The sequence below is a fragment of the Cupressus sempervirens genome, chromosome 10, assembly GCF_028749045.1.
Source record: "Cupressus sempervirens isolate cs-2001-9-10 chromosome 10, ASM2874904v1, whole genome shotgun sequence".
NCBI lineage: Eukaryota > Viridiplantae > Streptophyta > Pinopsida > Cupressales > Cupressaceae > Cupressus > Cupressus sempervirens.
Window position 1 is genome coordinate 937,988,485 of NC_143127.1, and position 19,616 is coordinate 938,008,100.

Consider the following 19,616-nt stretch of genomic DNA (forward strand, 5'->3'; position numbering starts at 1 on the left):
TTGTTTTATTGAAGAAACTTTAAGCGGAGAATTCCTTAGCCCTGTATAGGAATTCATTTGTTGGTATACATTTTTCTCTATTTTACATATAAAAATCATATGGGAAAAACTGTTTACTAACAAGAAGAATGACACAATATTTAGATGACATGTTCAAAGGGAAAGCCAAGGGCCTTGGTGCTGACCATTTTGTAGCATCTACAATAGCTAACCACATAGCTTCTTAAAATCACTTGCAACCAAAAAAATAATGTTTAATACTATGCAACTCTAGAGATTAATCTAAATAGAAAATCCAACATTAAAAATAACTTGTAAATGAATTGGATTACATTGGTTGAATTTCAATGAATATAATGTATGCTTATAAAAGCATAAAGATGAAACCCTAGATGAAAACCTTGGGACGATATTGAAAGAGATATTGACAAGTGTTCAAGAGACATGTGCCAAATCTAACATTCCTAAGTTTAACCTAAATGTAATACAGTAATAAACCTAATCTAATTACATAGTTAATTAAGTAATCATAATAATTACTCTAACACAAATGGAATGAATTTTACAAAAAGTCAGACAAGAGCCTACAACACATCGGTAAATTGCGAGCCTTTCAAATCTACTAGAGATTAACACATAATAATAGTTAATCTAACAATAATAATAATAAAAAATGATAAATAATCTAAGCTTCGGCTGATTACCTATCAATTTTTTTTTAATACAAAAAGTCAAATCAAAAGATCATTTTTTTATTTTATTTTTAGACTGCAGGAATCGGTGCAACATGGCCCCCCTATAAACTGCAGTGCGCCTGATAAACTTTTTAACGTGACTGGTAGTGCTGGTGCGACACGCCCACCGGTACCACGAGGACGGGGGAGACTAGAACCCGTGACCAACCCCCTGCAACAGGGAAGATTTAGCCAACCGAACTAGGGCCCCCGCCCAAATCAAAAGATCATTTTATATGACATTATTATTCTTATTAAAATTATCCAAAACTTTATAATTCAAAATTATATATTTTTTCCATATTAATAACCTTAATTAGATAAAATTTAAGATTCAATCAAATTGAAAATAACTTATTTCTATTAAGAAATATTATAAAAATACAAAAATATTTAAAAATGATTATTTAATAGAATGTTTTATAATATACAAAAATCATTAAAAAATGATTATTTAATAGAATGTTAAATGCACTCATGACGTGTAATTCCATTTAGAAAACTAATCAACCTTCCACAATATAATTTCTCTTATATGAAATTACATAAATGAAAAGTGTACATCTGAAATTATTATTTTAATTATGTACACAAAAATAAAAATCTCACTTTTTATTTTATTTTTATAATTAACCTAAAAAAAAAAGCAATTTTAGTATTGAGAATTGAATAAAATGTGAAGGAAACTTGAATAAGAGCAAATTTCAACCATAAATAATCAATAGGCTTCTTGTGTGAGAGAGATCATCGTATTAAAAAAACAGCACTTACATAAATTATATACAAGATTACCTCCAAAACCTCTTCGTATCACATATTCACGATATAAGTGCTAGTTTCAATATTATCATGATAGAATCATTGGTACCTTAAGATTAACACAGCACCTCCTTGCTCCCACTGTAAAGTTCTAAAGTTCTAATGGATGGTGTCGTCTAATAACTAACATTACCTGGGTCCCACTTAAACGAATCAGTTTCAGGGGCAAACCCATTAAAAATAATTCTCACAGGTACAAGATTGATAACTTCATAAAAATTGGCAAAAATGACATCACATTGAAAATTTGTGGCGGGCTTTGGAGTGAGTACATTCTTGCCTCCTTCATCTCTTCGTTGTTTGGCTTGTGTAGATCAAGTCAAAAGTCACATCCATCTACCACCTCTGCCGCATCATTTCACTTGCAAAACCAGGTACTTGTCGCTTTTCCTCTCTCCTCTTTATCCATTTCTTCGAATGCTTCATTATCTAAAACAGATTTCCCTTTACAGTTGTTTTAGTGCTTTTTTTCATCAAAATTTTATACCCTTTTGGCTTATTTGGAAAAGCTTGTTTGTGTGGAGTAGGATCTGAAAGAGATCATCAGAAGGGTATGCAGATCTTGCAGAAGCACAATGGTTACAGGCAAAGGTGCGAAAGGCTTGCTTACTGGCAAACCCTCCTCAGTTGCTTCTACTTCTGCTGCTGCCGTTAATAATGGTAACAAGTCAAGTGTAAATGAAAAGGCTGATAAGAAGAAGCCCATCTCCCGCTCTTCTCGTGCAGGCCTCCAGGTTTCTACTTCTTTTCAGGGCTCATTATCACTTTTAACTATATTTAGCCTTTTTGGTTTAAGCATGCATGGGCTAATTATTCTTTTGTTTTTCTTTTGCGTCTAAAAGATCGCATCTCAGCTGTAAGGTCTTTCTTGGTTTTTTTGTTGTGTCCTTTGTGGGCTTCCCATGATAAGCTTGTTCTCATTTGAATATGCCATCAAATCATTACATTTTCATGGTGGTCTGTTTTTGTCTTGGATGTTGCTCTAATACCCATTAAAGGGCGCTTTTTATATTGTGGGTAATAACGGGCCTTCTCATAAACCACGAAAAAATACCTTTGCTTGATAAGGAATTTCGGGATTAGCCTTGTCCTGTTTGCATGGGCACATAGCGCATTATGCATGTTATTTAGATATTAATGCTCTGTATATGAGACGTTTTCCCTGTTTGTAATCGTTTGTTTAGCCTTAGTTCGTTGCCATCTCTGCATGAGAAGTGTTGTAGCACATTAGTTGTTTTAGACTAGACGAATCTTATTTTCGGTTGAGTACATATATTTTTTTGGCAAGTATGTTTCATATATCATTTGATTTTCTGCCACCCTTGTAAAGTTGGCTGTTTTTTTGGCATTGAGGCTATATGGTGTGTTCTTCTATGTACTCCTACGTTTGACTTAAGCCTCTGGTAGATGCAATGTTTCTATGGGAAACGAGAGGCTCAATATGCTCCTCACCTGAAAAGATTGAATCTTGTTCGTAATGTTAGGCGTAGTCATAAAATGTAGGATGGTAGTAGTGGGTTTACCCAGTTATTTTATATGTTCGAACTTTAAAATTTAGTAGTGATATATTGTGGAATTCCTACTATTTATATGTTTCCTTTTAGCTATTCCAAATTTCGAAACCATCCCCTTCATCTCATGATTGTCTTGAGTCGATTTCTATGATTGTATTCAGCTTTACTATTTGTAGTTTCTGTATGCCATCATGCATACTATTGCGCTTTCTGCCCTGTAAATTTCTGCTGAAGCATCCTTAATTTAAGAAAAGAAGTTCTGAAACTTGGATTTTTTTGGTTTCTAGCTGGGAAGTAAAATACTAATTGGCCTCTTCTCTTAAAACGAGTTCATAAATGGGAGCCGATTGTGCTGCTTTTGTATACATTTTTAGTCTGGGTTGATCTTAATTGTTATCGACTGTTGTAACCTGGGAGAGTCTGTGTCTTGCCAGAAGATGTTGAGATCACTCTATTGTATAACACCATTCTAAATTTTATCCTAAAGTTTAAGAAAACTGACACGGCTAAGTGGTAATTTTATCATCTTTTGAAGGTATTGTACTAGGATGTCGTTGTTATACACGTTGAGGAGGTTGAGAGTCAATCTTGTGCTTCAGGCAGAAGTTAGTGTTTTCTTGTATAATAAATGGACGAAGTATCATACAGTAACTGGAAAGTGTACAGGGAGCTTTCGTTCATTTTTTCAAGTGCGAAATCGAACTAAACTGTTAAAAGTTTCATGGCTTCCTTTTGCTGTCTAGAATTGATGCAGCAGCCTGTTTCTTAGATTATATTCAAGACCATAGTTATCAGAGGACCCACGCCCAGATCCTTGGTAAATATCTCTTGTACTGCAAGGATACTTATATAGAGACATCTTCAGATATTATGAAAAAATTCCGGATGAAATTTATCCGTCTTTCTTCCTACAAGCATTCCTTGGTAACGAGGGAATTTCCAACAGAGATTTCTCGGATATATCGCATGAATTACATGGGATTTTCTGAAATATGAGGCTTAAGATATGTGCATGCATTGAAGTTTAATCAATTGGTTTCAAATATAGCCATCTCCAAGATCCCCATACCGTGTTAGTAAAAACAATGGATTCCCCACCTAATTACTTTATCATCTCCATATAATTGTAATTTTAGTTGTTTTTCCTATTATGATGAGATTATAAAACATTAAAACTATTTCAGTATTTAAAGAATATTAGTATTCATTTATAAAGATATGCATTGTCATATATACGTATATCGAACCATTTTTGAAAATGGTGTAGTGATACCCACCCTGTCTCCAGGAACAGCATTGGTCTCCTGGTAAATTGGTTATCACGGTGAAGACCAATTTTTAGGTATAGTTTATTAGGTATACGTGGGTTGAATTGGGGCTTATTTCTGCTACATTCTATGTTATTTAAGGTATTCAGGGCTGTACTACTTCAGCACGAATGCCACTTGATCGATCTTGTATTTATCTTTGTCTGCATCCTACCATTGACATATTGCCAACATTTCCAGCAGGACAATTGCTGCCACAAACTCATGCTGTATTCTCCAGCACTATTTGCTTGCAATCTTATGCAACACCTTCTAGTACTGTCCAGTTGCAAACTAATTGCAATTCTAGAGGGGCCACCGCTCAATTTTGCTTTATGATGCTAAGATGTGCTTGGAGAGAGTTGAACTGTGATATCCAGCATGAGAACCAAGCGTTAAAACCACTTGATCACACGGCATTGACATTGTCAAGAATCAAGATCAATAGTTTCAGAAAATACCCTGTCATTTAGAATACACAACAGATTTGTTAAAAACCCAAGGTTTTTCAGTCCTTACTCTTTTCCTAAACAGATTAATTATTTATATGTAGATTTATTTATTTGTTTAGAAAAGGATGCAGGCTCTCATATTTAAGAAGGTTGATTTGCATGCTCCTCTGTTACCTCTCCCAAAATCTGTGTATTTCTGGCTTTTTAACTTTCCTTAATTGCCCTGTACATCCCCTTGTATCGGTTTATATATTTAGTTTTATACGAAAGATGAATTGAGTGTAGTGGCTTTATCTGCTCTTACTACCTTGCAGAGACGATTAGTTGAGCTATTGTATATTATGGTATCAGGAAAACAATGAACATAACTTATTTTGATCAAAACCACCTGTGCTTCCTAAAGTGGAGCTGACTTGGGTAAAGCATTTATGATGTTGTTACAATATTTGGAACAATTCCACTTCATTCATTTCAGCGGCAAGAAATCACCTATGGATCAGTGACTATAACAATCAAGGCCATTCATTAGCAAATCGAATATTAAATCTCAGTTTTTATCTGTAGAGGTCTTCTACCAAAAGAAGCAATTTTCTGTTTGCTGATGATGGTCTTTTTTTGTGACGATGTTTATAGGATTTTTTAAAGTAATTCAGGCTGAATGAAAGAAGAAGAAAAGTTCGTGGTAAAAAAGAGTCACGTTATAAGTATCTCTAGAAGTTAGGCAGAGGAAACGAAGTCCTCATGTTCATTAAATGCTGGCATTGTTTATTCCCCAGATTGACCATCTGGATTTGGTTACATTTTAATCTTTGTACTAACTGCCATATTGGCATTGGTGAGTGGATAGCCTAAGCTAATTTGAAGTATCATTCTCTGGCTGAGACATTTAATTTTAGTAATACCCAAACTGCATTGTCATTAAGAAAATGAAAACACTAGATCTTTTATATGCTAGGTATATTAATTTAAGTCCCATGAGCGTTCTTCAAGAAAATAAATAAATTAACTAGCCAATTTACTGCTAGCAATGGAACATGCGTTTTCCATGTGTACTTAGAAGGAGTAACTCTTGCACTGCCTCAAAAGTCAAGTATGCTAAGAGCCTAAGACTAATGATTTTTCAGAAACCGAAAGGGAAGGGAGTCTGCATCTCATATAAAGATTTTGTTGGATATGTACTGTTCTAGCCTGCTTTCTATCCATATAAAAATAATTAGTTTATGTAACTTGCATAGTCACTTTCTCCTTGCCAGCGCAGCTAGTATCTCTCAAGCTAGTAGTGTACTTCAGCACGCACACAAATGAATTAAAGTTGTATTCTTTAGGGTGATTGCATTAGTATGCATATTAATGCTTCATTAATTTGGATATGGATGCTTTCAAATGAAAGAAATGCTTTTGTTGGAAGCTCCAAATTTTCAAGATATATAATGCATCAATAGGATTCAAAGTATTGTTTGAACTATTTGTTTGGGCTGCAGTTTCCAGTTGGGCGTATGCATCGCCTGTTGAAATCTAGAGTGTCTGCAAATGGGAGAGTGGGGGCAACAGCAGCAGTATATTCAGCAGCCATATTGGAGTATCTGACTGCAGAAGTTCTGGAATTGGCAGGAAATGCGAGTAAAGATCTCAAGGTGAAACGAATAACTCCAAGGCATCTGCAGCTTGCGATCAGGGGAGATGAAGAGCTTGATACTTTGATCAAGGGTACCATTGCTGGTGGAGGTGTCATTCCTCACATTCACAAGTCTCTTATTAACAAATCCACTAAGAAAGATTAGGCTTTTTGATCTCTAGGTAGTGATGAACTCCTCATCTTAAATTATAATCTATAAAGTGAATGTATTGCTTATGTAAATATCTAGAAATAGAATGGTAAATGTTCAATGAAGATAGTGGCATATTTATCCTTTGTTTTGTGATGACTTACCATGGACTGTGCAGGATGTGACTTCATTGTACTAATGTTAGTGACATGAAAGAAACAATCATATTTCTTGAAATTAAACCCTGTTACCGGTGGTTTGTATGAAGTCAATTCAAACTTATTGTTACAATTCCTATAAATTACTTAGTGCAGTGCTCCGAAACCCACAGTAAGTTTGTAATTCCGAGGGTCTTGACTGATTACCCAAACACATCTTCTGAAACAATACGTGAAGCTCTTTTAATTGGCTAATGATGAGAAAACAATATCATAGGTATGAAATATTTCTCCAATATGGACTAGTGGAAAGAAATCGAACTGCTTTTCTGAAACAAATGACATATGCTTTTCTGTTGTCAGTTCATTCATAGCGAGGAGGTAAAATTACAATCACAGTAGCTCTTGTTTCTCGTTCTGTTATCTGTTGATTGTATAAATTTTCTTGATTACAAGAGCAATTCTTTGCTGAATCTTACGCTGTCATGAGATGGCTTTTAAGTTTTCACTTGCATAACTGATCACAGATTGCAGTACAATAATCATTCCAATACATTATATCTGGTTGAGATATTGTCATTTTGTAAACTTTTCTAATGTTAATGGATCTATGTACCATGAAAATTCTCATATTTGCACACTTAAGGAAGCTGGCAAGGTTGCTGAGTGTGAGTTTTCCCTTGGTAAAATCAGCTGTCATAAATCTTTACAGGATTTTTTACAATACGACTTTTGAATCCGCTTGTCAAAATTTTCAGCTGTACTTCATAGCGTGTCATAGCAATGCTTTGCTCCAGTTTTTAAATGTGGTTCAATACAGAGGATGCTGGAGTTGTTTTGGGGCTGCTCTGGTCAGTAGTTTTTGGGAGTTTCAATGCTGACCTCTCGCACTTGTGAATTAACCCAAAAATAAAGAAAGTTTGCCAACGAGGTCCCCCATTATCTTTTTCCATCATGCCAGATGAATTTTTTTCCATCACCGCCAACTTTGAACCCTTCGCTCTTAATCTTGTTTATTCAGTATTTCTCTTGCTTTATTGTTACAACTTCTAGTGAAAATCCCCTGTTACAACCTCTGTTCTTTGCCAATCTGATAAATAATATCAATTCCTATGTCATAACCCCACAGTCCACATTCCAAGTAATCCAAATGGTTCTGTTACCCATATGGGTTGTCATTAGCTGGAACAAATCAATTTATAATTAATTAGTTGCACTTCAACCATTATGCAGTCTGGAGAAGTCGTATTTTTCCCCCGTTATTCAAAATAAGTTCTAATTGGGACGAACATGTTAGATCAATAAGAGCTAGCAGATTTCCTCAATTCATAAGATCAGTATATCACTTCTAGATTTGATCAGGTTCAAATCTACACAAATATGTCAAGCTAAGTTTGGATTGAAATGAACATGTCAATAAAAGTTAAGGTCTGCACAAAACTCAATACTTGATTGTTTCGTTTGAGAGCTTTAACGAACCACCATGACCATTTCTGTATAATAGACAATGTGAAGGATGATGGACAGAGTCTCTAACCTCCCCATAAAGTGAAGAGAAAATATATCCAATTTCTATTGAAGTGAGACGACAAAGTCTAGCCTTGTGTATATACTTCTAGCCTCGAAAGTTAACCTTTAATCAAAGGTCTTTACAACATCTTAAAATGTACTACGACTCCTCTTCTTAAAACAACTAACAAATTTTTGATATACAACGTCTCAACCTCAATAATTTGTTAACCTTGCACAATCATGTTAACTTTTTGAAGTCTAGGAATTGCTCCAAACCTATAATTTCTTTATTTATTTTCAGTCGCAATGATCTAAATAGCTTATTCCTTCAATAACCACTTCACCACCAACATAAATGCGCTTTCAATGGCAAGTTCAATTTATCTCGACTCTCGATAAAATTAGCATACTTCGCAAATCTCAAAATCCAAAGCTGACACAGGAGCGCAACATACAGGTTGAAAGATCAAATTTCTTATTGAAATTCAACTCAATTTCCTCCATCATCCCTCAAATGTGTCCATTTAGGGCAAGTAAGCAATCAATCAAATTTGGTTTGATGATTTTGTGCCCGTGTTAAAATCCTCTGCTTTTCTCTTTTTGCGTGTAAAGACTGGCTCTTTGTATTGAACTATTTTTATTGGTTTTTGCCGCTATTACTGCCCCGCTTTTTAGCTAGCTGCAGTTGAACGTCTAAGCCTTCTATGCTTTCTTCTGACTAACTTCATATAATATTTATCGAAACAAATATTATGCTTGTTTTGGTTGGGTGACATTTGAATAAGTTGATAGTTGATATTTGATATTGAAGCGGGGCAGTCATAGCGGCAAAAACCAAGTAGTGATTAATTTATCTGTTTTTTATTAATGAAAACTTCCATACAATTATTATTATTATTTATATTTTAAATTTATTTTCATTAATTGATTAATTTGTATTGATTAGTGTAAATTGATGTATTTTGTGTGAAGTTAGATAAATAATTTTATTTTAATTTATTTTTGATATTCAAATGTAAAATTATAATCTTTATATAGCTAGTAATTGGATGTCTAAATTTAAATATTTGAATACAAAATTGATCTTTTATTACTTTTACACTATTTGTTTTTACCCTAAACTTAAATTCTATTCTTCCAAATTAGACCAACCATTCATTCACTTAAAAGTTGTTAAAGTCATCAAAGGACACATTATTTCAAATAATGTAATAAAGTGGCTCATTTAAGAACTAATTCTAAGCCACTTCAATCATTTAAAATTTAGAATAAATCTATAAATTAGATGTTAAAAATATCATATTGAATTGTAGGCATATAATAATATCATTGTTTGTTTCATTCAAATTATGCTTGTCATTAATTAGCTTGTCACAAGACCTTCTCAAAGGAATATATATATATATATATATATATATAGAGAGAGAGAGAGAGAGAGAGAGAGAGAGAGAGTTGTGTGTGTGTCGAGTGGTTTGTGATATATATATATATATATGTATGTATGTATGTATGTATTCACACATAATATAGAGTTGTGTGTTGTGTGGTTTGTGATATGTGTGTGTGTGTGTGTGTGTGTGCGCGTGTGTACATACATATATATGTATATGTTGTACACGGGTATGTATGTATGTTCTAAGCCACTTCAATCATTTAAAATTTAAAGTATATCTATACGTTAGATGTTAAAAATATCACATTAAATTGTAGGCATATAATAATATCATTGAATGTTTCATTCAAATTATGTTTGTTATTAATTAGCTTGTCATAGGACCTTCTCAAAGAAATATATGTGTATATTTATACACTATATATATATCAGAAACAACACAACACACACAACTATCTATCTATATATATGTATGTATGTACACACACACAGAGATATATATATATATATATGTTAAATTGAATTTATATCATCAACCTAATTAACTTAGAAAATCTGTTTAATTATGCATTAGAAGAAAAGGACTTAGATGAATTATACTATGGATAGATTAATCATCAATTACTTATAAACGCTTGCCAACACATAAAAAGTGTTTTCCTTTGAGAAGGTCTTATGATAAGCAAATTAACGACAAACATAATTTGAATGAAACAAACAATGATATATATAGTCTTTGTGTGTGTGTGTGTGTGTATAATTCATGTTTTTTTTTACCCTTGTCCTTTTTGTAAGTGAAGTAAATATTTGGATGTTAGTCTAGATCCATAGTCATAAATAATAGATTTGTGGTTGTGGTCTTTAACTTGATATGATATAAAAAAAAAAGTTTTAAAGCCATCACTTGATGTGTCCATGATATAATGTTGAATTCAAGATATTAGATAGCCTTTCCTTCAAAAAAATTTAGAAATTAAGTATATTTATTTAGTCCTAATTATTAATCTTATATAATATCTTAGAATTTATTTTAAATAAATCATAGTAAAAACATCTTTTAACAAGTATCATGTAGTGGTCAGGATGTGTTGTTAATTATAATTAAGAAAATAAAATTAATGATTATAGAAGATTAAATTTAGTTAAATTATAGTATTAGATATAGTAGAAATTTTAAAAAGAAAAAAGAAAAAATTGATAATTGATAATTAACAATAAACAACAAATTAAGAAATTTTAAAAAGAAAGAAATTTGATAATTGATAACTGATAATTAACAATAAACAATTAAACATTAATAACTAATAATTAAAATCAATAATTTACTATAGCACTATAAGAATTCAAAATTTAGCAAATTCATGAAATTAAAATAAAAAATTAATATTAAACAAAGTGGACTATAATTTTTATATTTAGTTACAAATTTTAAGTAAATGAATAAAGTTTAGAAGGGTAGGTGTTGTAAAAATCTTCAATGGGGCAAATACTACAAATAAACTAGATAATATTTTAGAATGAAAATTTAAACAATACAACTTATCTAATGGAATCTAACGAAAATAAATTAGATGTTATGCATATTGCAAATATTTTCTTTAAGGAGGTTGTCAGATTTGAGGAGCATCATATTTGATAGAGACAAAGTTTGTTGGTTATTTTTGGAAGACTTTGTGGAAGAAATTGGATACTAAGTTGAAGTTTAGTTTTGCATTCCATCCACAAATTGATGGGCGGATGAAAGTTGTAAAAAAAAGTTTGTGTAATTGTTGAGATGCTTAGTTGGAGATAAATTGAGTAATTGAGATTTAATATTGGCATAAGTTGAGTTTGCATAAAAGAATTCCATGAAAATGAGTACTAGAAAGACATCTTTTGAGACCCTAAACCTTCTAAAATCCCAAACCTTCTAAATGCCCAACAAAATAAACTATAATTATTTCAAGAGCTCTCAAGGTCCCATGGAGATTGATAATTAAGTGCTGACATGATAAAGATAAATTATGCATTTTGGAATGTCAGAGGGTTGGAGTCCTTAGATGGGAATTATGTTGTGAAAAGGCTTTTGAATTTACACAAGAATTTGGATATCCTGATGCTTTGAGAGGTTAAGGAAGTTGGATTTGGCTTAGACATAACCCTTAAATGCATTTAGAAGGATGCAACTATATTTTCTACTAAACATAAGAGGGGTAAAGGTGGTACCTTAATACTGATTGGCCTAGTATGGAGGAAAGTTGTGCAATCATGGGGATTCTCTCCTTGTAATAGAGTAGTTTGGGTAAAGTTTTTGATTGACAACAAGGTGTTTGAGGTATGGTCAATATATGACCCTAATGATTATGGTGAAAGGATTAGCTTTTGAAGATGGATGATAGAGCTAGACAACATTCCCTAGATTATTGTTGGTGACTTTAATATAATAGAGAGTCACCAAAGTAAGCAAGGAGACCTTAGATTTAAATGGAAATGAAATGAGTTAATCTTTTGGAACAAAACGACTAGCAAGCTAAATCACTTTGACCCCATAGCAGAAAAGAATGTTAAGTTCAAGGGAGTTTGGTATACTTGGTTGAATTTTCAGCATGGGAATAGGATGATCTATTCTAGGTTGGATAGGTTCTATATCAACACACATTTTTTGTTTCCCTCCTCCACCAAATGATAATTGTGTAAGAGTCTATCCCTTTTCTCTTTCAGACCAGCATCCTATCTTCTCCTGTATTCAAGTGATCTAGGATTGTTGTGATATGCCTTGTAAGAAACAAGGATTTTCCCTTAATTCCTCTCTTCTTAAAGATGAAGATGTGCTTAGTAAATAAACATCATTGCATGGTATAATGAGCACATTTCTCACCACACAATTGAGGTTGATAGGTGGAAACAAACTACTAAATCCAAGTAGATCGTGATATAAGTTGTTGGTTAAGAAGAAATCCAAAGATGTTAGGAGTCCTGAGTGCATGTTAGTGAAGGTTATACAAAAACTTCTAACTCTAATCTGGCTAATAATGTGATGCTCTGTAGGGACTCTCTTAGAATGCTTCAAAATAAGAGGATTAAAGGGGCCAACGTTAGAGCCAAAATTAATTGGATTAACTTGGGAGATAAAGGTTCCAAAATTTTCTTCCACACTCTTAAAAAGAATGAAGAAAGAGATAACATCTCGTGTACACAACAGCAAGAAAAAATTATTACTTCTTAGAGGGAAATAGTAATGGCCTTTTCAAGGTTTTATATCAAGCTCTTCACCTCTGAAGATGTTGGGGGGCATATGGACATTTCTAGGAAAATAGTTAGAGGTATTATCCCTAAAAAGATAGAAAATGAAGATGCAACTGTGATTAATAAGGAGATCTCGGTGACAAGAATTAAGAGCTCCATTTAGAGCATGGCCAATGATAAAGCCCTTGTTCTAGATAGGCTATTGTAGGGCCCATTTGCCGTTGCACCAAAAGCCATGACTGTTAGTGAACATGGAACACCACATAATTAACCACCTGTGGGCAGGGGAGTGCGTCGCATCATCCAACAATCTCCCCCTCGATGCGCATACCAGGTGCTTACGCGGGTCGGGAAGGCACCGGAGAGATTTGAACCCATGACCAGGCCAAAACTAGGCTCTGATACCACTTGTTGGGCCCATTTGCTGTTGCACCAAAAGCCATGATTGTTAGTGAACATGGAACACCACATAATTAACCACCTGTGGGCAGGGGAGCGCGTTGCATCACCCAACAGCTATAAGTAGAGTTCTTTAAAGCCAACATTGATTGGGTAAGTGGTATTTTTCCCAGAGTCTACAATGAGGCTATTCTACCAAGTTCTCTTTGCCCAATTATTAGCTTTGGCCTCATCAAGTTGATCCCTAAAGGAGGAGACAAACTACTCATAAAAAATTGGAAGCCCATAATCTCCTCAATGTTGTGCACAAAATTTTTGCCAAAGCCCTGGCCTTGAGGCTTGTAAATTTCCTACCTAAAGTGGTCAATCATACCCAAACATGCTTTGTCAAAGGTAGATACATCCGTAAGAACCTTATATTACTTGTTAGGAAACCACATAATGGACTAGAACCATTGGACACAAAGGAGGAATGTTGCTAATTGATTTTGAGAAGGCATATGATAGAATTGAATGGAAACTCATTATTATGATGTTCGAAGCAATTGGTTTCCCAACTTATTTTTGCAAGATGGTCCCTACTTTATTGAATGAAGCGATGTGTGAGGCCTCGCCCCGACCCTTCGTAGCCTTAGTTATTACTTTATCATTTTGATACTCACGACTCGAGATGTCAAGACATTATCTGATACTTAGAATATATTATATTATTTCATGTTATGTGATGTTACTTTCAGATATATTGATGTTTGTCATTTAATGTTTTATGTATATGTATGTTGATGAAATCGGTAAATGTAGGATTGATACTTTGATTTAAGAGATTTTTAATGGTTAAGAATTAAGTAGGATGAAAGAAACTCTGATTGATGTATGTTTCAATTTATGTGAATTTCTGATATGTATATATGTACATGTGATTTTCGAGACTACTGATGTGTGCAATGAGTGTGCAGATATTTTAGTTGAGGAAACCGACAGAGGAACATAACTGATCTCTATGTGCTAGTTTTGGAAACCTTGTTGTTTGGAGTTCAAGTATTTTAAATTGAGATGTATGTATGTATCATTATGTGATCAGTAAATGTTAATGTTCGTAACTATGTTCTTTTAGTGTCGCTTGACACTCGTGAATTGTGTATGCTCTTCAGTGTGCTGATTTGGGATTAGTTGTGTAACTTTTGGACCTAAGTCGGTTTAGGTTAGTGTCAGTTGCTAATTTGGTTCTTAATCGAGTTTAGTCATCCCTAATCCGGATTAGTGCTTAATCTGCATTTTAGAGTTGTTAGCTGGTCCTAATTAATTCTTAGCTTTTGTTTGGCTCTAAACCTATTCCTAAGGCTTTAAAACATGTAATAATTATACCCAAAGGGTATGGGTATGGGTTGGGGGTCTTTTCCAATCCCTAAGCCCCTTTTATTGACTTTTGAGGCCACTCAAAAAGTCTCTTTTTGCCTTTGTGCGAAAATTGACTATGGCTACCATGAGTTGTTTCACCCCACCTCCACTTAGTGTTTAACCATAGTGTGGGTTGAGTTAAGAGTTTCTAGAATTGTAAGTGGGTGGGAGAAGTTATTGATCCTTTTGGGTGGTTGAGTTTGAGGCTTATTTAGAGGCCTTTCTTGGACTAGTTGAGGTTGTTACCCAATCTCTACATTTAGAGAGCAGTCTTTGAAGATTGAAGCAAGGAAGGGGAAAGCTCTACTCAAACTTGTTCATTTGCCATTACCTCCTTGTGAAGGTAGGAATTGTCTTCTCCCTTGTTCAAATTTCATTCTTGTTTCATGCTTATGCTACCTTGTTGTTGTTTGAATGTTTGTATGTTTGTGGGTATGTTGGGAAGATTTGAGAACCATATTATTTTGGATGATTTCTTTCATGTTTATGTTTGAAATTTTGAGATTTTTTTGCATGGTTGTTTTGGTATTACTCACCCTTGGATAGGGCAGAAGTGACCAATTTTGGGAAAGGTCTATTTAGTTGGACTCCAACCAGTGTAGAGTCTCTTCTCAGGATGAGAAGAGGGAGAAAGGGTAGGGTGTTATGGGCCCCTACCTTTCAGCACAAACCTTATATGATTATGGTATGTTGAAATGGAAGAACGAAAGTTCTTGGTTTATAGCTCTGATTGGGCATCTGTTTGGTGTTGTGCTTGACTTCTCCTAGTTGGAAGAATCCACCTCTCCCTAGTGTTGATTCATTTTGAACCATGTTGTGATAACCTTGTATGTATATGCATGTTTGAATTGTTCTTGGTCATGCTTTTGGTCACCTGATCAGATTCTGTTCCCTCCATGGTTCTAGAAATGTGTTGCAGAAAACATTATAAATCCCTTGATGAGGGTCATGAAGAAAATTCAATTAAATTGTTGAAATTTAGGATTGATATCCTATTTAATTTGTATTTTAAACTTTGTTGTAAATGGCAACGAAGCTGGGTTTTCTTCCTAGTTCTTTCCCAGCTGAGCCTTTGAATCAGGTTTAGCAATAAAATTGGTGTTTGAGTATAAAAAAGAAGTAAAAAATAAAAAATTTGGTGTGTGTTTTTTCCCTTGTAGTTTGGGCATGACATGATGATAGTAGTAGAAATCAATGGGGTTAGATCATATTTTTTTGAGCTATTCAAATCTATTAGACAAGGTTGTCTCTTGCCCCCTTCCTTATTTGTTATTTGTGTAGAATCCCTCCACTATCGCCTTAGGGATGACTCTATTTCTCCTAGGGTGAAAGGTATTATTGTAATGCCCCGCCCAGAGATCCTTGGAAACAAGGATGAAATACAAGCCAAGAATTTATTTTTTACAAGTATGAATGCACATGACAACATCATACAGGGATCACAATGATCGCAACAGAAGACTTCACCACAATCCCGACAACCAACGAATCTCCAAACGCCACTACCAAACTGACACACACAAAAAAAGCCAACAACGACAACGCACATGATGAGGGCACAAGAAAAAACCACTGATCAACAAAACACCAACTAGGGTAAAATGCAAAAACCTGAAATTTGGCTAAGCCTAAAATCTTGAGGCCCTGAAAATTGGCTAAGTCTGGATTTTCTGAAGTCTTGAAATTTCCTAGAATTCATAACTTATCTCCGAGAGGTCTGAAACCTATCTCAAAAGATTCGTCGTATATATTAAAATATATCTTAAGTATAAGAAATTAAATATACGTCAACTTATACTTAAACAATATATTTTAAACCCCAAGAGACTAAAACAGAAACACGAAAATTGGATTTCAAGAAAAACTGACAGAATTCAAAATGCAACAACATAGGGTCGAAGAATGCCCAAAAGGGTATCCAAAACAACTCTCAGAAAGTTCGGATCATGAAGAAAAGTGCTCGCTGATGGCACGCGCACGGGTTTTACAAAAATCGTGCAACACTTTTTACTAAGGGAGGATGGCACTTCTCCTTAAGGCGTGTGACACTCTTCCAGTGTCTTACGACATTTCTCAAGAAGGTGTGCAATACTTTATAGGATCGTACAAAATTTCTCAAGAAGGCGTGCGACACTCTTCCAGTGTCATACAACATTTCTCAAGAAGGCATGCGATACTTTACAGTATCGTACAACACAGTTTATATGGGCATGCGATACATTTTTATGTCACACAATGCTGACAAAATGTCGCCCATAGAAACATGAAAACACTCCCAGAAGCATAAAAGACCAAAAAAAGAGTAAAGAACCTCCACACCAGGGAGTACCAGATCCACAAAGGCTCGAGGAATGAACACTCGAGTGCAAGAACAACACAGAAAGAAGAACATCTATCCATCTAAACTACAACAGCAAAGAACACACTGAAATAAACATTGCAGTGAACTGAACAACCAAACTAAGTGCACGGTTCCTCCCAACCATCAATAGCATCATAAGACCATTGTGGGTCCTAGCCATCCCCCACACGTAACATCCCAAGCCACTGACCAAATCGTCGATACTATCGTAATAGGGACGTCACTACTAAACACATGCAACAATATAAGCATAAAGAAATCTAACATGCTAGTAGAAAAACATAAGATAATCCTACAGTAGATAACATCACCTATCACATGCTAAATAGTAATAAGCAACATATATGCTAATACAACAATTCACAGCATCTAATCATATGCTAAACATCATAATAAGGGAATGCGTCAAATAAAATAACATCATCTAAAAATGATATACAAGCATCCCAATGAAAGCATAAATCACAAGAAAGCATACTCTGAAACCCGAAGTACCAAGTGAAGACATCTAGCAACGATCGCACTAGGAAAAAAGATCGTCTCTATACATCGATCCCTAGAAGTGGTGAAGGTAGCTATGCCTCCCAACCACGTGGAACCCGTAGGTCCACACCTGCTGTGCTGATGGAGATAAAGATCTAACCACAAACACACATAAAGCACAAAATCCAAGGCTAACACTCACGCCAGACAGTATGATGGCTGCAACCAAGAACCTAAGACGATGCAAGGAGTACAGGTCCTGGTCAGACACTCAATAGGCTACTATGTAGGGACTAACATCATGGAGAGTCGCTTGGCATCGAAAAGCCCAAGCTTGGATCACATGTGGAAACTCTTGCAAGGTACTTCCCTCTTGAGGTACTCCCTTGGAATCATCACACGAAGTTTTATTATCTTAAGTTTTATTACTAGTCACACATTTTCTTTAGTTATCACTTAATCAAGCTCCTCTTAGCCACACCCATGGCGTCATGATCATCGGGCTGCGAGATAGAAGCCCCCTCCATATGCTACCCTACCCTACCCATGCTCATCCTATGACAAGTGCCCGTGGGCATGCATACTCCCATCCCAACCCCAATGATCATAACTTCCGGCAAAACCACAGAAGATCGGGCCTTGCAAGTCACCCGACAAATGTACGCACACATACTCGTGTGTGGCGCACCACCATCACGAAGATCACAACATGAGGACAGGAATGAGAACACAATGCAAAAAAAACACCCAATTGAAAGCAACACAGGAAGGATGGGTTCTACATGAATCCCAAAGCCAACAAAACCATACATCATGAAATCACTCAACCGGCCTCAATCTGAGAGTTTGGATTTTACACGAATCCCAATGATGCAACAAGACCAAACATCATGAACTCACTCAACCGGCCTCCATCCGAGAGTATGGATTCTATATGAATCCTAGAGCTCATGAAACAAAAGCAAAGGTCTAAAAGAAATAATAACACCAGGTATAAAATCACTCGACCGAACACGTCGAAAGTACGGATGCAACACGCATCCCAATGCAACATAAAAGTGCAGAAGTGGTCTAAGTGATATCCAAATGGATCATCCAAGTCCACGACCCACATTGTGCCAAGAAAACCTGAGAAAACAAAGCGGCACACAAAACGAGGTAAAAACCCCAAATTTTAGAAAAATTCCAAAATTAAAACCCATTTGACCTTTGGGCTCAAAAACTCCAAAAATCCAAAAATAAATGGAATCAGACACCGTATGCAAAAACGACCAGCATAACGGCATAAAATCTCAAACCCTCATCCCAAAAAATAGGGAAATGTTCATACCCACCCAACCGGGTAGAACTAGCATACAGAAACGAAGGGGAACACTAGTTCTCAGCCTCCAAACAAATGGCTACCAAAAATAGAAGCAGAAACAATAAAACAGGAAAGCCCTACCTCACAGCCAAAAGGGAAAAACGAGAATCTGAATCATAAAATAAATATCTCGCAGAAGTAGCTGAAAGTCGTGGCAATCCAAGGTTTCCCTGAGCTAGATACAACGAGCCCAACCTCGCGACAATCCCATACCCGTAGCTCCCACAACGAACAAAACAGTAAATCCTCATGAAGAGGATTTTGGGTTTTACTCCCCAACTTTCGAATTTGAAAGTGAGAAGTGAGGAATTAAATTCCTCTTTGGATACTTATTCACTTTTCGAGCGAATAATCGATTAGGGAAAATAACCAACCAACCTAGTTAAACCCCGAATCGACCCAAACGAAAACAGGCTATTCCTATAAATAGGAATTCATCTATGGCAAAGCTGTCAGAAATTAAAACAAATCAATTAAAAAGCCCGAAAACCCAAAAACACATAAATCTCCGTAATAACTTTCATGACAATGTGAACCTCTAAATGCACAGACACGCTTACTGGTCTAATCACATAATGCAAATGAGTTCAGATTTAATAATCACCGAAAGGTTTAATTTAAACACTTAAATTAGGGATACGCCGACTATACCAGGATGACATTGGTAAAATATGAAAGGCTGAATCACTAACTCCATGTGTCACTGCTATGGATATAAATCTTGCACACTA

At 35.0% G+C, this 19,616-nt stretch overlaps 1 protein-coding gene across 1 annotated transcript; it reads left to right on the top strand.

Annotated features, from left to right (window-relative positions):
- Positions 1-1,638: 1,638 nt before the first annotated feature.
- On the top strand, positions 1,639-6,834 carry LOC149537061 (putative histone H2A variant 3). The gene is made up of 3 exons (XM_089806984.1): positions 1,639-1,927; positions 2,081-2,287; positions 6,308-6,834. Exons 2-3 carry the CDS (start codon positions 2,129-2,131, stop codon positions 6,605-6,607), a joined length of 459 nt encoding a protein of 152 aa, XP_089663110.1. The 5' UTR covers positions 1,639-1,927; positions 2,081-2,128; the 3' UTR covers positions 6,608-6,834.
- Positions 6,835-19,616: the final 12,782 nt, after the last annotated feature.

What these genes read in the sequence shown, in the direction of transcription:
- LOC149537061 (XM_089806984.1), top strand. Translation starts at nt 2,129, where the DNA reads ATGGTTACAGGCAAAGGTGCGAAAGGCTTGCTTACTGGCAAACCCTCC. An exon ending in CTTCTCGTGCAGGCCTCCAG is followed by an intron (nt 2,288 to 6,307) that starts GTTTCTACTTCT and finishes TTTGGGCTGCAG; the next exon opens with TTTCCAGTTGGGCGTATGCA.